General features: G+C 33.4%; 4 protein-coding genes across 9 annotated transcripts; 1 reads left to right on the forward strand and 3 right to left on the reverse strand.

Annotated features, from left to right (window-relative positions):
- Positions 1-511: 511 nt before the first annotated feature.
- On the reverse strand, positions 512-3,008 carry LOC128875886 (tetratricopeptide repeat protein 8). The gene is made up of 8 exons (XM_054121864.1): positions 2,565-3,008; positions 2,301-2,493; positions 2,067-2,199; positions 1,853-1,997; positions 1,355-1,779; positions 1,114-1,285; positions 821-1,027; positions 512-750 (listed from the first exon to the last, which is right to left on the reverse strand). The coding sequence occupies exons 1-8, from the start codon at positions 2,661-2,663 to the stop codon at positions 634-636; spliced, it is 1,491 nt and encodes a 496-aa protein (XP_053977839.1). The 5' UTR covers positions 2,664-3,008; the 3' UTR covers positions 512-633.
- On the forward strand, positions 2,044-12,384 carry LOC128875877 (WD repeat-containing protein on Y chromosome). Of its 3 annotated transcripts, none has more exons than XM_054121843.1 (19): positions 2,641-2,849; positions 3,223-3,316; positions 3,424-3,528; positions 3,598-3,789; positions 3,901-4,012; positions 4,084-4,220; positions 4,311-4,505; positions 4,586-4,793; positions 4,874-5,079; positions 5,166-5,366; positions 5,489-5,733; positions 5,822-6,079; positions 6,176-6,265; positions 6,332-6,594; positions 6,908-7,148; positions 7,229-7,403; positions 7,461-7,649; positions 7,750-7,841; positions 11,555-12,384. In XM_054121843.1, the coding sequence occupies exons 1-19, from the start codon at positions 2,797-2,799 to the stop codon at positions 11,586-11,588; spliced, it is 3,090 nt and encodes a 1,029-aa protein (XP_053977818.1). In that variant the 5' UTR covers positions 2,641-2,796; the 3' UTR covers positions 11,589-12,384. The 3 variants fall into 3 exon arrangements, with proteins under 3 accessions (XP_053977820.1, XP_053977818.1, XP_053977819.1); XM_054121844.1 differs by lacking the exon at positions 11,555-12,384 and adding an exon at positions 7,910-8,050; XM_054121845.1 differs by lacking the exons at positions 7,461-7,649; positions 7,750-7,841; positions 11,555-12,384 and adding exons at positions 2,044-2,208; positions 2,287-2,527 and having other exon boundaries at positions 2,593-2,849; positions 6,908-7,372.
- On the reverse strand, positions 7,993-11,530 carry LOC128875878 (inner centromere protein-like). The gene is made up of 3 exons (XM_054121847.1): positions 11,246-11,530; positions 10,640-11,110; positions 7,993-10,530 (listed from the first exon to the last, which is right to left on the reverse strand). The coding sequence occupies exons 2-3, from the start codon at positions 11,099-11,101 to the stop codon at positions 8,329-8,331; spliced, it is 2,664 nt and encodes an 887-aa protein (XP_053977822.1). The 5' UTR covers positions 11,102-11,110; positions 11,246-11,530; the 3' UTR covers positions 7,993-8,328.
- Positions 11,792-17,019, reverse strand: LOC128875880 (cGMP-dependent 3',5'-cyclic phosphodiesterase-like). Of its 4 annotated transcripts, XM_054121851.1 has the most exons (11): positions 16,483-17,019; positions 16,044-16,160; positions 15,275-15,525; positions 15,036-15,145; positions 14,813-14,952; positions 14,558-14,744; positions 14,297-14,478; positions 13,774-14,223; positions 13,408-13,695; positions 13,145-13,290; positions 11,792-13,061 (listed from the first exon to the last, which is right to left on the reverse strand). In XM_054121851.1, the coding sequence occupies exons 1-11, from the start codon at positions 16,588-16,590 to the stop codon at positions 12,794-12,796; spliced, it is 2,247 nt and encodes a 748-aa protein (XP_053977826.1). In that variant the 5' UTR covers positions 16,591-17,019; the 3' UTR covers positions 11,792-12,793. The 4 variants fall into 4 exon arrangements, 3 of the variants coding, with proteins under 3 accessions (XP_053977826.1, XP_053977825.1, XP_053977824.1); XM_054121850.1 differs by having other exon boundaries at positions 14,558-14,735; positions 15,036-15,525; XM_054121849.1 differs by having other exon boundaries at positions 15,036-15,525.
- Positions 17,020-17,480: the final 461 nt, after the last annotated feature.

Raw genomic sequence — 17,480 nt, forward strand, 5'->3', positions numbered from 1 at the left:
TATCTGTGCACAAAAAAAAGCAAAGAAATCGAAAGCCGAGAGAATCGTAGTAGTCTGCATTCTACTTTGTAATTGTTAAAAAATCCAAGTGTACGTTGGTATACCCTATACCAAGTTCTCTGTAGATAAAACTTATTATCGTAGATGCATATGTTGATGCACTTTAGAATATCACCCGTTTGTACGTCAATTATAATTATCTATACACAGAATATATACGAGTATAAGATGTAAAACGATGAATAATACTTAAGTAAATTATTATCAGATTGTTATATATTTGTACAGAGGCTTGATAAGGAGAATTTAGTCAGTGTAAAACAGAAAATAATTTCAGCATCATACCGATTTAGGATTTCTTTATAATCTTCCATGATGTTTCTATACAGCATTCGTTAACGGGTTATTTTTTCACAAGCTGACATTCCTATTAATGCGTTTATATTATTTGTTAATCGTTTAAGTTACTGAAATTATTAAGAGATTTAAAGAAAAGCATTAAATCACATAATTTGTACTTTTTGCATATATGTATTGTGTACATAATGTTGTCTGTACAATTAAAATCAAACATTCAATAAAATACATCATTTTGTATAACTTGGCTAAATTCCTTTCTCTTTACCAGAAACTTCACATGTGAGAAAAATATCTTTCTAATTTTTTGAGGAGGATTTTGCTATCACAGTGAGCAGGATACGCGCTCAAAGACTTTTGTACCGCGATGTAACATGTTTGAAGATCTCCAACCTATGGAATTTCAACTAATAAGAATGTATTATTGTATAAGTAGAGTATATTATAATATGTAATACGTTACATCATAGGCTAAGAAAGCACTATTAAAGTGAGGTTCGTAAATAAAATTAGCAATGTTGGCTGCAGCATGAAAATATGTTCTCGCAGCTGTTAGATTTCCATTACGTATTTTTATCACACCAAGATTATTGTATGCCAAAGCATGTCTATTGTCGCTTATAATAGCTAGCTTTAGACATTCTTCCGCCATTGTTATATCACCTACTGTCTGAAATTATTTTTAAGTGATTCTTTCACCAAACAAGTTTCAACAAAAGAAGTTCTTTTACGAGGGCATTTCAATTGTATACGTACAAGAGCAATGTGAGAAATATTATACCATACGTCAGCTATATTTTCATCGGTAGAGAGATTAAGCGCTCTTTCAAAGCACGATATAACATGGTCGTATTGTTGAGAATAAAAACAGCACAATCCAAGATTATTGAACAATTCTACGTTGTATACACCCATTTGTAATAATCGCCTGCGTAGATAATATGATAATGTTGCATTTCAAATCATTTTTAACTATTATATTTTTATTTGTGTTTACCTGTAGTAACGTAATGCCAATTCTGGTTGATCATTGTAAAAATGATGCATCCCGATACTAGCTATCGCTTCTGTATGCGAAGCATCTTCCTGAGCAACGATCTTATAATATTTCAACGACATGCTCGCATTATTCAGACCATCGAATACACGGCCCATTTCGGTGAGAATATTTACATCGTTAGGAAAATACTCAAGGCCTTTTTTACATACATCTAAAGCAGCCAACGGCTGATCCAATCTAATGTAAACTCTAACAAGCCTCAACACCGTTTCAATGGATTTACAATCTTTCAATGCCGACTTAAATTGCTGCTCTGCATCTCTTATTAATCCTAAATTATAATAACATTTTCCAAGTTGTACTTTCCACCACCAGTCTTTATACTGACACACTTGCGTTGCCTGAACTGCCAAATCTAGTGCCTGTGAATAGTATTATGGTAATTTAAATTAAATGTAAAGCGTACGTGTTTATTAAATGCGTATGTATACTTACGTATCTTACATCATGTTCGTGGTAATATATGTATTCGAACAGTGGTTTCGCGATACTGGGTTTATTTGCATACTTGGAAATATTTAAACGTGAGAGTTGTATAAAAGGTCCTCCAGGCTCTGTTAACATAGATGCTGTACCTAATCTATACATTAATTAAAATTTAATTTTCTGTTACAATAGTTATCAGATTAATCCATAATAATAATTGTACCTAACACTTCGACCAGAACTTGCAGTGATCGGTCTGGCAGTCATAGCAGTTCTCGGTGTTCTTAATGTTTGCTCAACAGATTGAGACATTGCAGATTGAGTAGCTGGTCTCGCAACTCCTGTCAGTGGCCTCCCTTTATAAAGTATCATGTTTTTAAAATTTATATTTATTTTTATACGAGCTTTCTAACTATATTCTACTATTCAAAGTTGTTTAAAAGTTTCTAGACCACACCTGACTGTGTTTTTGGTCGAAGGTATTGTCCTATATGTGATGTACCAGGGTTTTTTAAGGATGTTCCTGGCCTAGGCATGGAGGATATCGTATAGTTATCTAGTAAACTTTCAGCAATTCCTTCTTCTTCGCCTTCAATGTCGTCTACATATACTTGTAACGTTAAGGCACGCATTTTTAACACCCAAATAGCCTGAAGAATATTATATTTTGATAAGAAACAGATGGTAAATAACTATTGCAGTACATTAACAAGAAGTATACCTGATCTAATGGATTTTTTCTTAATAAGTCTGTGCATATTGTTGCACATTCTTCATACTTTCCTCTACTGAAGAAACTTAGAGCTTTAAACAGCTCCATACGTTCATAGAAAATTCAATGCAGAATAATTAGAAAAGCTGATCGAATAATAAGAAACAAACTTATACCATGGTATTGTATTGTATCTAAATATACCTAAGTATACTAAGTGTAGTAGATAATCGAATTTTCCATGTATGAACTTATTGATTATTTCGCTTATAACCCTATCTGCATAAACCAAGGGTAGATCAACATTATATTTTATACAAATATAATTCGTTAAAAGAATCACTGAAATTCATATAATATCGTGATTTTTCATGATGATAAATTACATTTAAAAAATAACAAAACACTATCATGTGTTTCAATCAACTTTATTGTATACACCAAAATTTGAAAAAGATTATATTTTTTTTTTCAATTATTCTTTTTTCTTTAAATTATTCTTTTTATGAATCGTATGTAACTTGCAATTGATACTACAAATAATGGAAAGTTTTGCTACGAATACAATTAGGTCCGAATATTTGTTATCGAAATTAATAATATTTTGCGATATCTGTATAACACAAATATGAACATATGTATACGTATATTTACATTTTTTATTTAGCATTCAACAAGCTTTTGACGATTTCTTTAAAAGAAAAAGTATAGAGGAACAATGTACAGAAGAATCTTTGATACGTCTGCACGAAGCCTTTTTGGTAAATTTCAAAAGATTAAACGGTTTATCAGAAATATTGATATATTAATTGTTCTGCATAACCAATCCAATTTGACTAATTTTTAACTTTAAAATGATAATTTATAGACTTCAGAGAGCGAGGAAATGAACATTTCCCAATTATACGATGCTTTCGAAAATATATTACATATTAAGTTGTCGATGGATGAATTTGAAATACTATTTAAAAAAGTAAGAGTGCGAGAAAAATAATTATTACTGTATTCTGGTAATTAACATCTTTTTATTTATCAATTACAGGTGAACTTAAAAAGAGATGGAAACATTACGTGGGATGAATTTATTTCTTATTTATTAGTGGAGTTTCAGAAAAAAGACACTGCTTTACAATGGCAGATATTGCAACTTCCAATAACAAGCATGCCTCAACTTTTAAAATCCCATCATCGTACACCTATACACAAAATTATCTTTTGTCCCGAAGTTTTATCTGTACGAATACAGCTCGACATTCAAATAAATCACCATTATTTTCAATAATTACGTATACCTTATAATCTAATGTGTACATTTAATCGAAAGTTCTTTTTCACTTATCTCTAGGACAGAACTATAGGTTTTCAAAGGGGATGTTACTTAACGGTAACTAAGGAAGGAATCATAAATTATTGGTCGTTGGATTTAGAATATGTACGTGGCGTACAATCTGTAAATCGTTAGTATTTTTTTTAATGCTTAATGTGTCTTTATTGTTTTTCTAAATTACTATCATTTCTACCGTTCCAGCGTATTTAAGAGTACAACAAACCTTAATAACTGATATGATCGTAATGCCTGATGTACAGATAGTGTGTACGAGTTCTACTGAATGCGATTTGAGATTTTACGATACAGTGGCGAGAAAATTTGATCTTCGAGTAATGGTTTGTTACATTTTCGATGATATCAGTGACTGTCTTCATAAATAATATATCTCTTGTATATCGTATTAATGCTTTGGTATTAATACTTAGATATCAGGCTTAGAAAAAGCAGTAACCTGTATGAATTACTACTTCAGTAAAAATATCAAAGAAGATTCGTATATTGTACTCGGAGATATGAATGGATCTATTAAAATTATCTCTTTTTGTCCTGTGGATAGAGGACCATTTAGTCAAGAACCTCAACGTGATACTTGTTTCATTCGTTATGAAGCTGTTCTTAAGGTAAATCCATACTAATATTCAATGTTTTGTTTTTATTTTACATCGTATCTTCCGTTACAGTATGATTAAAAATGTTTTAGGGCGAATTCCCAGGGATGAAAGTTACAGAATTTAAGAAAATTCACACAGACTGGGTGAAGCAGGTAGCTTATTACGATAGTCTCAAAGCTTTTGTGTCCAGCAGCAGATGTTGCAGTTGTTCTCTCTTAATTAGCGATCTCACAGGATCAAGAATTCAATACAGATTTAAAGTTAACATGGGCATATCTTGTTTTACCGTTTGTGAGGGTACTTTTAACGAACCGAGCCCTCTAATTTTATTCTTCTAATCCGCGCATTCTAATATAACGAAAAATATGAATATTTAGAAAGCCAAACGTTGGTAACTGGTGGTCCGGATTGCATAGTTCGGGTTTGGAACCCCTTTGTGACAAGACGAGCGAACAGTACTTTTCAAGGTCATCATGCAGCTATTTGTGCTTTGGTTACTCAAAATACTGGAAAACGAGTGTACTCTTTATCAAAAGATAGATGCATCAAAGTGTGGGACGTATTAGCTCAATCTTGCATTCAGGTTTCAACTACTGCTATATACAAAAATAAACAATTCCATTGACCATATACATGTATTCTTCTATACTATTTTATTTTTCTTTATAGACATACAATGGCCTGCCCAGCGAATTAGGTGAACATACATCGATGACCATAGTTTACAATTCCTTAAATCACAAGATGATCATTGCTAGTACTATGATTGCAGTGATCATTTGCGAACCTATAGTCGACCAAGAAACGTCTGATGGCTTTACTCACACAAAACCAGTCAGCTGTGTTTTATACAATCATCTTTATAAAGTGGTACTACTTCTTTACATGTATAATTTATAACAGTGTTTTCCAAATAGAGGGATGCGACCCTCTTATACATAGCATATGTATAATATTATCCATACCAAATTTTTAATTCATTCTAAACCTAGGTAGTTTCTACTGGACTGGACTCTTGTATAATAGTTTGGGACCCATGGCTTGGAAATCGTTTGTATTTAGTAACGCATGCACACAGTCAATTCTTGTACGGTCAGTATCACGATGTTGAAATAACTGCTGCTTGTTTCGATGAATCTGAACAGTTGTTAGTGACGGGTGCTCGCGATGGAACACTAAAAATATGGAATTTTAATACGGGTACTTGTTTACGAAACATGGCAGTTGAAAATAATTGGTACGTATTTCTCGTACTTGACAATTTTCTTATAAAATCACTTTTCATATATTAATTGAATACATTTGCTTTACTTCGTAACACTAAGCGAAATAACAAGTTTAGCTTGGGTTGAAAGTCGAGTTTTATCCAGCGGTTGGAATCGTCAAGTTATAGAATTTGCGATCTCTGATACGAATACATATAAAAAGAGTTGGGGAGTGAGGCATACCGATGATATTCTTTGTTCTGCCATCTGGTATCCCCAAGTCTTGGCAACGGCAACTTATAACGGAGAAATAATACTTTGGAGATTAGAAACGGGTCAACCCTATAGAAAATATAAAGTTTACGATCCAATGACTAGGTGATATGATACGTATACATATGTAGTATACATTTCTCTACTTTCTCTAATAATATCCAATGGAAAACTATTCAATGTGAGTAATGTGTCGTATAGATTTAACGTAAAATATGAGAAGAGTGAGAAGACGATTGAATCAAGTAAATTTAAGGAAAACGAGGAAGAGCAAGTTACTCTTAAAACCAGGTAACGATATCGTTTATACATATGTATATGATGATTATAAGAATCTATGTAAACTTTTATGCGTAGAACACGTTCTAAGGCTTCTAAACACCAGGAGTCGATATTAAATTTAATAAGAACTGTTGCTGTTCGCGCTATGATATTTTTAAGTACACGGCCTACAGGGCCTAATATTGGGACGTTATTGGTATCCCTTGACTCGGGTTTAATACAAGTATGGAGCCATCATCCTGCCGGTGGATTTTTAGAAGCTTTTTCAGTTATTCATTCTGTAGGTGACTGTGCGTTATCGTTAACAACCGATCCTGAGAATCGTTTCCTTGTAACAGGTAAAAAAAAAAAGAAAAGAAAAGAAAAGAGAGAAGTAACATACATATATTTCTTTTACAAATTGAAATTTATTGATTGTAAACTTGCCAACATTATTTATATATAATATTAATCTCTCGTAATCGTATAGAAATTTAATACACAATTATAATTACGTAAAAATATACATATATCAAACGATTTATTATAGGGATTATGGTTCATAAAATCTAACATTGTCGTCATTGTACAAAAGTATAAAAGAACAATAAACTTTTAGAACACGTTAGTCCTTATTTAAAACTACAGATGATCTTACTAAAATTGATCTAGGGCATAACGCTGGATACATCAAAGTTTGGTATCTTGCGAATTACTTGACACCAAATTCTCCTAAGACATGCATGCCTCTTTTACGATTAGAGTTTCCGTTTTTATGGAAAGATAAAATAAACGGAAGAGCTAAGAGAGCAGTACGGAATCAGGCTTTGCCACTGTTACTGTCTTCTGTGCGGGGGCACGATATGGCTGTCATGTCCGTTCAAATAATTCCCGACGCACGTATTATTGCTAGGTAATAAATATCAATTATCCTTCATTTTAATATTAATTTCTCGTACAAGTTAAAAGTGATTTCTTTGTATTATTCTCAAGTGGCAGCACAGATCGCACAGTACGTCTGTGGACACTCGGAGGACGTTACATATCAACCTTTGGAACGTGCAAAGCATGGTTGCCAATTTTACCTACAATTCCAGCGTACAAGTATTTCCATGATTACAGACTTCCACCAGATATTAAGAGATTTGCTAGTTTTACGACCATGAAGGTAATTTAATATGTTCTAAGTAAGAATGAATCGTTGATCGCGTTGTGTTTTAAAAAGGTTCTCAAGGGAGGCGTGAGGAAAACCGCAACTGAATCTGAAACCGATATATCGGATTTTGAGAAAGCTTTGATCCCTGAACGTCAACACCCCACGATAGACGGAAGAAAACTTACTATTTCGGTTATGAATAAATCAGTCTTGATGCTTTTCTTCGATTATCCGGTGTTGGATGGCTCTTTACCATATGTAAATATGCTTTTATTTTATACAATTTTCTCTTTACCATAGAGCAAATTTATCAGAATTCTCTTGACCAGAACATACTTTAATCGAACAAATGTTACAGATACCTATATACACACATTTAAAATTAAGACCTTTGGAAATTGTTAAAACGCCAAAATTACCATCGCTTCTGGAAAAACAAAAAGAATTGACGTAAGTCGTTCAAATTTATATTTGCTGAATTTGCGGAACTATACGTATATTTGTATAAAATTGTTTAGTAGAAAACACAATTGAAAAAAAAAGAAGACTGTGGAGCAATGTTCTACGAAAAGCGACGTTGCGTAAAATAATAAAGACTGACGGAACTAAATAATATTTATTTCATTAAAATACTTTGATACCACGGTTCATATTAATTAATTACATGAAGTATTTTTTGTCCAATACAAAGAATCAAAAAATAAATGGGAATAATACGGTAGAGTCTGATTGAAATTGTAAAAAATAGTAGCACTTATTCACATGGCATCTTTAGAAAACGCAGTCTTACATTCTGTTAATGTTAAATCGATTGTTTCAACAATGATGTGATATAAGGTCATTCTTATATCGCACACAGTGCATATGGAATTACAAGCACTTTCATTATAAGGCACAACACGAATTTAACAACATTGCCTTCGACAAACTATACCTTTCATTCGGTTTCCATCATGGAATAACGCGGCGGGGTTTTCCAAATCGCACTGGATGTGCGCTTCAATCTATTTCTATCTATACCTTGGAACAATTCAGACAAGTCTGGTGTACACTTCTTCGTGTCGAAAAATCTGGAGACTGCTTTATCGGGAATGTATCGTTGCATCGCCAATTGTGTTTTACGAATATGCGGCTGTGCCCAGTACGGAATTACATGCTTTGGTCTGGTTTCATCATCAGATTCGTCTTCATCGGGTTCACTGTCCAAAATGTAATTCGTTGGACCCTGATTATGTTTGCTGGCATATTTTGCTTGCGCTATAAGAACTTGGTTTTTAGCTCTCAATGCTTCGGCAGCAGCTTGTTGCTGAGCTCTTGCTTCGGCTTCTTTTCGTTTCTCGGCCTCTTGTTCGCGACGTCTTTGCTCTGCCAACAGACGTTCCGCTTCTTCTTGTTCTTGCAAACGTTGTAAACGTTGTTGCTCTTCCTGTCTCCTCCTTTCTTCTTTCTCCTGGGCTCGTTGAATTTGAATTAGACGTTTCCTTTCCATTTCCTCGCGTTGCTTCTCTTGCATTTGTTGCGCCAAACGTGCCTTCTCCTCTCTTTCTTTTTCGGCCTTGTGACGTTTCTCCAGTTCCTGTTTTTCTTTTGCTTCTCTCGCCAGCTTATTTTTCAATTCTTTTTCTTGTCTTTTCCTTCTCTTTTCTTCCGTTTGAAGTCTTAGCGCCTCTTCGCGTTTCTTCCGTGCAACCTCGTCGTTCATTTTCCGTTTCTTCTCCTCTATTTTTTCTATCGAGTTACGTTTATTTACAGACTTGACAGAATGAATGAAAGAATCCACCGATGTAATGATGTTCGAACGCGTTGCACTCAAAGCCTTGGTATGGTTTCCAATGATTTGACTGTTCGCGGGCGTGTTCGCGATACGGTTAACAGACAATGGCAGCTGAATTTTTGTCTTTCCCAACGGTGTCGTTTTTTGTACGTACTTTTGATTCACCTTCTCGGCAGGAGCAGCTGCTATTCTACTAATCTTTTGCGTCGATAGCATTTTGTTCTCTTTATATTCATCCGTGTCCTTGGCATACTTCGCTAACGAGATTTTCTTAGCTTTCGCGAGCGATTTCCGTGCTAATTTCTGAACAACCGTCTTCCCCATAGTCTTCGTACTTTCCGAAGATTCGGCTTGCGCAGCGGCTATAGCTCGTGTTTTTGTTCTGGTAAGTCTAGTTGGTACATCGACCTCAACTTTTGGACTGTTCAGACCTGCCTGCTCGAATGCCTCGACCCTCTTTTTTACAGACTCCTTCGCATAAGGACTGAACAAAGCGTTTGGTTTGTAACTGGCCTTTACTTCTTGGAGAACTGTGGTCGTGTTCACCTCCTTCAAAGTTGGTTTCGCAGGTGTATTAAGAATTTCATCTTCGCTCGACGATACAGAGTGTACAATAGGTCTCTGCCGTTTTCTACCTTCGTGTCTAACGTTTGCTTTGGATTTTTTTATTTCAGGCGACGATTCGTCATCCGTTATTAAATCATTAAATTCTTTGTCTTCTACAACTTCTTTTAACGGATGCATCCTGTCCTGCAGGGCTTTCAAAGAAGGTGACGAAAGTTTCGATGTTCTAGATGATCTAGATTCGGACATCGGTCGATTTGTCTTCTGTTGATTCTTCTTCTCTGGAACACTGCCAATGGCTTTAGTAATCGTCACAGTTTCGTTCAGTTTAATCGCTGACAAAGGTTCCAAAACTACCGTTGCATTCATCATTTTTTGCATGGTAATCGTAGAATTCAAATTCATTGTGGAGTTCATGATAGGAATAGGTTTCTCGATCGCATCTTCGTACATGGAGGGCTCTTCCATAACTTCCGTTCTAGGAGCGATAACTGTATCGTTAATGGTTTTAGATTCCTTGTTACTTAAATTGTGATTTTGCGACAAAGTTCTCTTTCTAGTAGAGTGCCACATTATCGATGACTTTCTTAACGTTTCCTTCTTATCGTTTTTATTCTGAAGTGTCGTCGTGTTGTTCGTTGAAATATTATTCTGCAAATTTGTATCCTCGGTTTTCTTCGCAGTGCTTTCTCCAAGTACATTTTCTTCTAATTTACTATGCTTCCTAGGACCTTGAGATGACTCTTCGTCAGAGCTACTTTTGGCAGACTTTTTTCTTTTACTTTGAGTCTTACGTATCTCCTAAAAATTCGAAAAAATTATTTAATGTTGGTAATTTTGTCATATTAAAGATATATATACATATATATACATATTATTATATACGTAGTAAAATATTAACAATACAGACTTTTATAATAGTATTATCCTCCTCAGGTGACAGCGGTCTTCGTAATTTTGTATTCAACGTTATCGATTGTTGTCTCTTAATACTGTCTGCCGCTTTCTTTGATGCTTCTCTTTTTGTTCGACCAACCATCATTTCCGTAATGTTTCCATTCATCGTTTCGTCTCTGTTATCATTACTTTTCCCTTTAATGCTCATAGTAACAGAGCTCGGTAATGTACAATCGACAACGTCATCTTCTGGAATGGTTTCGATACGTTGCGCTCCTTTTTTCCTTAGAGGTTTTGGTGTTTTTGAAATTAAAGGGCCAAACGTTGATTGTGGAATTTGAGTGAGCAAAGCATTTAAATATTCCATCGTATCTTTTAGATTTTCATTGATAAGTTCCTTAACTTCCGTACAATGATTACAAATGTTTAACATATCGTTAACGATCATTGTCTTCACTTTGTCCTTGTTAGCCATGTTTGAAATCTACAAAATATTCGTAATTTTAATATATATATATATATATACACATGTAAATGTACAGGACGATTATCAGAAGGAGAGAGAGTACATATACGAAGAAGAATATATTTAACCAAACTAATTCGTTGAAATATTTACCTCTTGTGTTTCTTAAGATGCGATCAATTGTTACGAGTAAGTTTCACGAGAAAAACACACAAACTAGACGTTTAGTATACCTTAATGACATAAATCATAAAGGAAAGGACAAACTTTAACGGCAATCTCCATTTCGTGGTGCGGCAGGAAGGATGCAAGTTTCTTTCATCCAGTCTATAACGACTAACGACTTTTCGGTTGAATTTGAATCGGCTTTCTTAGCGCCATCTATTTTCCCGGGCGCGCCATTTTCCCCTAAATTAGAGACACTGAAATATACTAATGCTGGAACGCGTGTTAATTTTCTAGGCAAGAGAAAGATCAAATTCGGACAAATTGGTGAGCACTGAACTATACCAATACTTGTAATTAATAATGCTAATAATAATAATAATAATAATAGTAATAATAATCAATACTACCAGTAAGAAAAGTAACTATTTTATGAGAAACTTGAGCGTTTTACCATCGATGATGTTGACCATAGATTCAAACTAGACAGAGACCTTCCATTAAGAGTCCAATAATTGTTACGAATCAAATAAATCTTTTTGACAGTTTCTCATTTAATTTTAGTTTATTAAAACAAGTAATCTAACGATACAGAGAAATTCAACAAAAATTTTGTTAAAAAATTATTACGGTAAAATTTACAATCTTGATCTTATGATTTATACAAATGTTGTATAATTTAAGTTAAATTCTACTTGTACTTTAACTTAAATGGGACTGTTAATCTTATGTGTTCGTGTATAACGTGTCACTCTCATGTAATAGCATAATTATTTATCACATTAAATTACATTACTCTATAATTATATTTTACCCTTTTTTATATAGAAAAGATTTTGATGTAAATACGATTGTACAGACTAATGTATTTCGTTTAATTGCACTTAGATTTTTGTAACTTATTTTTTAAAGAAAAATACCTATCTATCTTTAAAAAAAAATAAAATCTGAAAATTATTGCAATTTCAATTACAATTGGTCAGAGACATTATACTATATGTATACTATATGAAAAATTCAAACAATTTAATTGACAACAGTTTTAATTAAACGTGAAATTTGAAACAATACGGCGAATCGGTATATCGTATATACATATATTTCTCCATGAAGTATACGTAGGAATCTAGGAACTATGTTTCATTTGTTTCTCAATGCTATTTAATATACTTGAAAAAAAGATTAAATAGCATGACACACAAAAATGTTAGGTGGTTACGTAGGCAGTATATGTTTGAGGTATGTAATGGTACCTCGATGTGCCTATCTGGTGAGAGTAAAACAAAACATACTTGCGAACACATGCATGTACATACGATACGATACAAAAGAAAGCTAATATTAAATAACATTTGAATACACGTTAATCATACAATAAATATTTTTCAGAACGCCAGCGCTCTTCTAATAAACAAATTTCAGTCGATCTACATATATTTGGTAATTAACAAGCTCTTCTATTGCTTCTGAATTATAAAAACTATCACGATTTATATATGTCACGAATTCTTTTTCATGAAAAACATATTAAATCCTCTATCCCGATGTATCAATCATTTTAATATTACTTTCCGTTTCCTCCAACTCTATGTTGATTGTAGAGATTCGCGACGAATCCTTATTGCACCGAGTATAGATTTGTAGGACTTCTTCTTCGAAAGTAGGATCTAGTAAAATATCGATACCTTTCATTCCTGCTTTCGTGTATTTTTGAAATACAATTTTAGACACTTGCCACAAATCTCGATTTTCTTTTAACACATGAACCAGTGGTTCTACCATCGGAAATAATATGGAAACGTTACTGAGGAATAAAATAAAATATATTATTTTTTAATATATTGATTGTGCAATTGTTGAAAGTTTTGTTGAAAGTTGTACACTCACATAAAAAGTGGAAGAACTATATTTGTAATGAATTGAACTTGTAGGTCTGGTATCGACGCGCGCTCTCTGTCCATCATTTCGATAGGAGAACTACCCATACTTTTTTCCAAGTCCCCTTGTGAGAAGAATTCATCATAAATTTGTTCCTAATATAAGATGCAATAAACATGCAGCATATAAACATTTCAAATGTAACGTTTTCGAATTTCGTTTATACGAATACGAATTTATTACAGTACAGTATATGTAATTTTTCTACTCACTGCAGTCTTTTTCGAAACTTTCCATTGTTTGGTTTGGTCGCTCAAGTCGCAACACGTCATAAGCATATCGAAAAATAGTTTTCGTTGCTTGGGATCCGTTTTATCGTACTTTTCTCTAATCATCTCTTCCTGTTTTTCTACGGTGCGAAAATGGGACGCTAAATCGGTCGCGAGTATATTGTTTCTTAACAAGTCTAATGCTTCACTGTATTCGTTGCTATTAAAATTTTCAAATATATTACAATCTTCGGTATTTAAAATGCACATAGACTGTGCCAAGTGATGTCTCTGTTGGTTTATAGAAAAGTGAATTTGTTATAGCGAAACGGAATTGTCATATTTTCATTATGAAAAATGTTGGTTTACCTCCATTACAGAACCCTCGGAACTGTAGAGGCTAGCCAATACCGTGCTACATTTAGTTTGAAATGAATTATTGGTTCCTCTATGATCTATATCGTGACACAAACAGGATACTAAAAAAACTAATGCTTCCAAATGTGTCATATAATTGTCGGTAATGAGATGCAAATTTCTCATCAGTAAATACGCAAAATGTGCCACAGAGAATGCGTGTACCCAATTATGATAAGGTGCGTCCCTGTATCCCTTCTTAACATATAATATAAACCTAGCTAGAGTTGATAATTTCATTTTCCAGTGTTTAATAAGACCTAAATCATTGAACATTTTGATCGTATAACAGGGTATATGCTTGTAAGGTACACTTCTAGGAGTAAACTGGAATTTATCGAAATCTTTTATATTGTGTTCGTCTTTGCAATTCAATAGCGCTTGAACAGCGTCTTCTTCCACCTTTAAGTATATTTCTGTTAGAACAGTTGGTTACGAGTAATTTAAAATCGTTACGATTTAATAAATTTCTTACCTTCATATGATACATCATTACTTCATTGCTGAGCTTATTTCTTGCTTGGGCATCTTGCATCTTTTTATAAACGATACTATGCATTATAGAAATTCCACAGTAAATACTAAATGCTGTTGCGGCTTCTTCGTCGAAAACATCGAAATATAGTCCATCCTTTTTGTTACAGAGTTGCGCAACTCCTAAAGTTCAAAATAGCAATGATCTTGACAAAATCTTAATTTTCCGTTTATAGTAAACGATAGTTAAACTTTCGCTTACCAACAATTCCATTTTCGTCCCTAATTGGGAAACATAAAATATTTCTAGTTCTAAAGCCTGTCACTTCATCTATTCCACGATAGAAAAGAGGATGTTCATAGGCATTTCTAATATTAATTAACATGCCAGTGGTTGCAACATGACCTGCTATACCTTGCCCTATCGGTATTCTCATTTCCTTCACAGGCTACAAACAGTTGGATCTTTAACTTTATTTATAAAGTATAAGTTTTGTCTTGAAAAAGTAGCGCTTACTTCTTTCATGGCAATACCGTCAAACACTTTAGCAACTAAATCTTGTTGATCGGGGTCCAAAAGAAATAACGAACATCGCTCGGCGTTTGTTAAATTTCTGACTTCCGCCATTATTTCTCGTAAAAGATCGGAAAAGTCTCCTGTTTATCGATATATCAATATTATGGATATTAATGAATTTTTTAACATTACGGTGATTATTCTACTTATAAAGAAACATTACCTAAATGGGTAAAAAGTTTCCTAGAAACAGCCAGTAACTTTTGACACTGGCGTTTCAGTCGAGTTTCTTCGTAACATGTTAACGAATTTAAAAGAAATCCTAGGCAGAATCTACGTTGAAGAAAAAATTTGTAATTATATCTAAAGAGAATTATTACAAATTTCAAATCGTTCGATACGTTCGTAGATTTGACTCGAGACTCGATTAATTCTTTTAACATAGTAAAAGTAATCTTGTACCTAAAACATTCTTGAACAATTTCTATACAACTATGTGCAGTTTTTTCTTTGTTGTTGTCGTCGTCGTTAACCAGAGATACTACCAGTGCTACATGATTCTGCTTTGGATGTTGTATAGGTATCGTTAAAAATGAATTTGACGTTGGACATATCGGCCGAAGATGACGTAATAATTCGTCGTCGAGCGTTTCGATATCCATGGTTACCGGTTCCTTATTCTGTATAGTCTTGTATAAGATATTATTCGACACCTGTAAAAAAAATCAATATAAAATTTAAACGAACATTTTGGTACTACAGTCATATCGAAAAATGAATTTTATAACGTTTTGCTTGTTTCATCAAAATTGGAAGAAACTTTGTAAACGTGTACAATAACATTACCTAGAAAAGTGTGAACAGAAATAAGCATTATCATTGTAGACGATAACATTTACCATCGGCTTATAAGAAAGGTTTGCCGTGTTATATCAATAGTATTTTTACGTATGGCTTCTTTTATGTAGGTTTCTAAGTACTATGTTTGAGGATTAGATACCGTTAAGCAGACTTTATTTCCAATGTGGAACAATCCTTGAAACTATTATTTTTCACGAGATTAATGTTATTGCACGTATATTAAAAAATAATAGAATAAGAAAATTATGAAAACAATTTGTAAAATTCATCCGAATGTATCTTACTTGTATGTTTCGACAATAATTGTATCAACATTAATATGAAATAAAACAAACAGTAAATACTAGGTGTAATTAAACATTTTACTTACAGGAAATCTTATTTCTCTACCTAAAATTTCTTCTCCGATCACATGGATCACCATTTCCTCTGACTCTATTAAAATTGGTACAAGAAAAGATAACTTTGAGTTTGTTTCAGTTTGTATCTAAAACAATAAAAAATATAATTAAAATCATACATGGTAATTAGCTTAATCAATAAGTAGCGTCATAAGTATTTCTTGCAGTTTTGTGAACATTTAAAAAAAAAAAACAATTAATCCTGTAAATGTATTATAAGCTTTTCACAAATAAAATAAAAAACATTAATTTTTCATTTTTGTTTCTTTAGAACGATACCTTTTTAAAGAAATAATTTCGTCGGTAAAATTTACTTTCACCAACGACCACCGTCCATTTCAAAAAAATGCAAGCGTGCCGCGAAAAATTGTGCATAGAAAGAATGTTGACATTAAGTACTTTACTTACGTATTTGTTTAACTTTTGCTGCACATAAGGATAGGAGAGGTCGCAGAGCTCCTCGAGAAGCAGAAGAATTTTGTCCGCGTGCGGCATATTTAAATCAAACGAACTCATTTTTTATTAGCTACTTTTCAATACTTTTTCATGTAGCTATATTCGCGAGTCGTGCTTCCATGTAATATTGCGACGTATCAAATGTGTTTGATTGAACACTCATTTTTCTAAATCTCTCATTTTTAACCATGCACAATGGAACAATTATTCTTAAACACTGTTTCGCAATCGTATCGCCGCATGTAGTAAACAAAGCGTGTCAATCATTTTTTAAATTTGAATGGACTGTCAGAGTACGAAATGAAAACACGATGCGAACAAGTTTCTTTGAGCTTCTGTGCCTCTGTCAGCAGACTCTGCATCAGTCTTCTGCTGCATTCTGCATGATTCCACGGGTAGGTAGCGAATAAACAAGTGACGTGCGCAACTCGGACGACTCATAAATGCCAGCGTGAGAGTGCGTGAAAGCAACAACCACAGACAATATCCCTTTGCATATAAACATACTAATAAGAATTGAAAGGATCATTAATGTACGTCTATGTCTAACGCTGGCTATTCAGGAATGGCGTTTGTTTTAATTAATTCTAGTTAGTAAATGTTTGCGAACGAATAAAACTGAACAGTGAATTCAAAGAATGTAGATGTATATGCATGCATATATATACATATGTATATGCATATGTATATATATCTCCCAGTTAAATTACACAGTGGCGTCATGTAGCAGCAAAACGCTCAAGTTTATAGGGAAAATAGTTCCCACTGCCATCGATGGCGCCACCGACACATTTTAATCAAATATTCTTTATTTTTGATAAATACATAATTAATACTATTCCTTACTTTATAATGCTAAAATATAATAGGTCGTTTGTTAAGTTTATCTTTTTAATGAATAGTTATTTAATGCAGCATTAATTATTGTCCCTTTAGTTAGTGGCGCCATC

Source organism: Hylaeus volcanicus, chromosome 4 (genome assembly GCF_026283585.1).
Source record: "Hylaeus volcanicus isolate JK05 chromosome 4, UHH_iyHylVolc1.0_haploid, whole genome shotgun sequence".
NCBI lineage: Eukaryota > Metazoa > Arthropoda > Insecta > Hymenoptera > Colletidae > Hylaeus > Hylaeus volcanicus.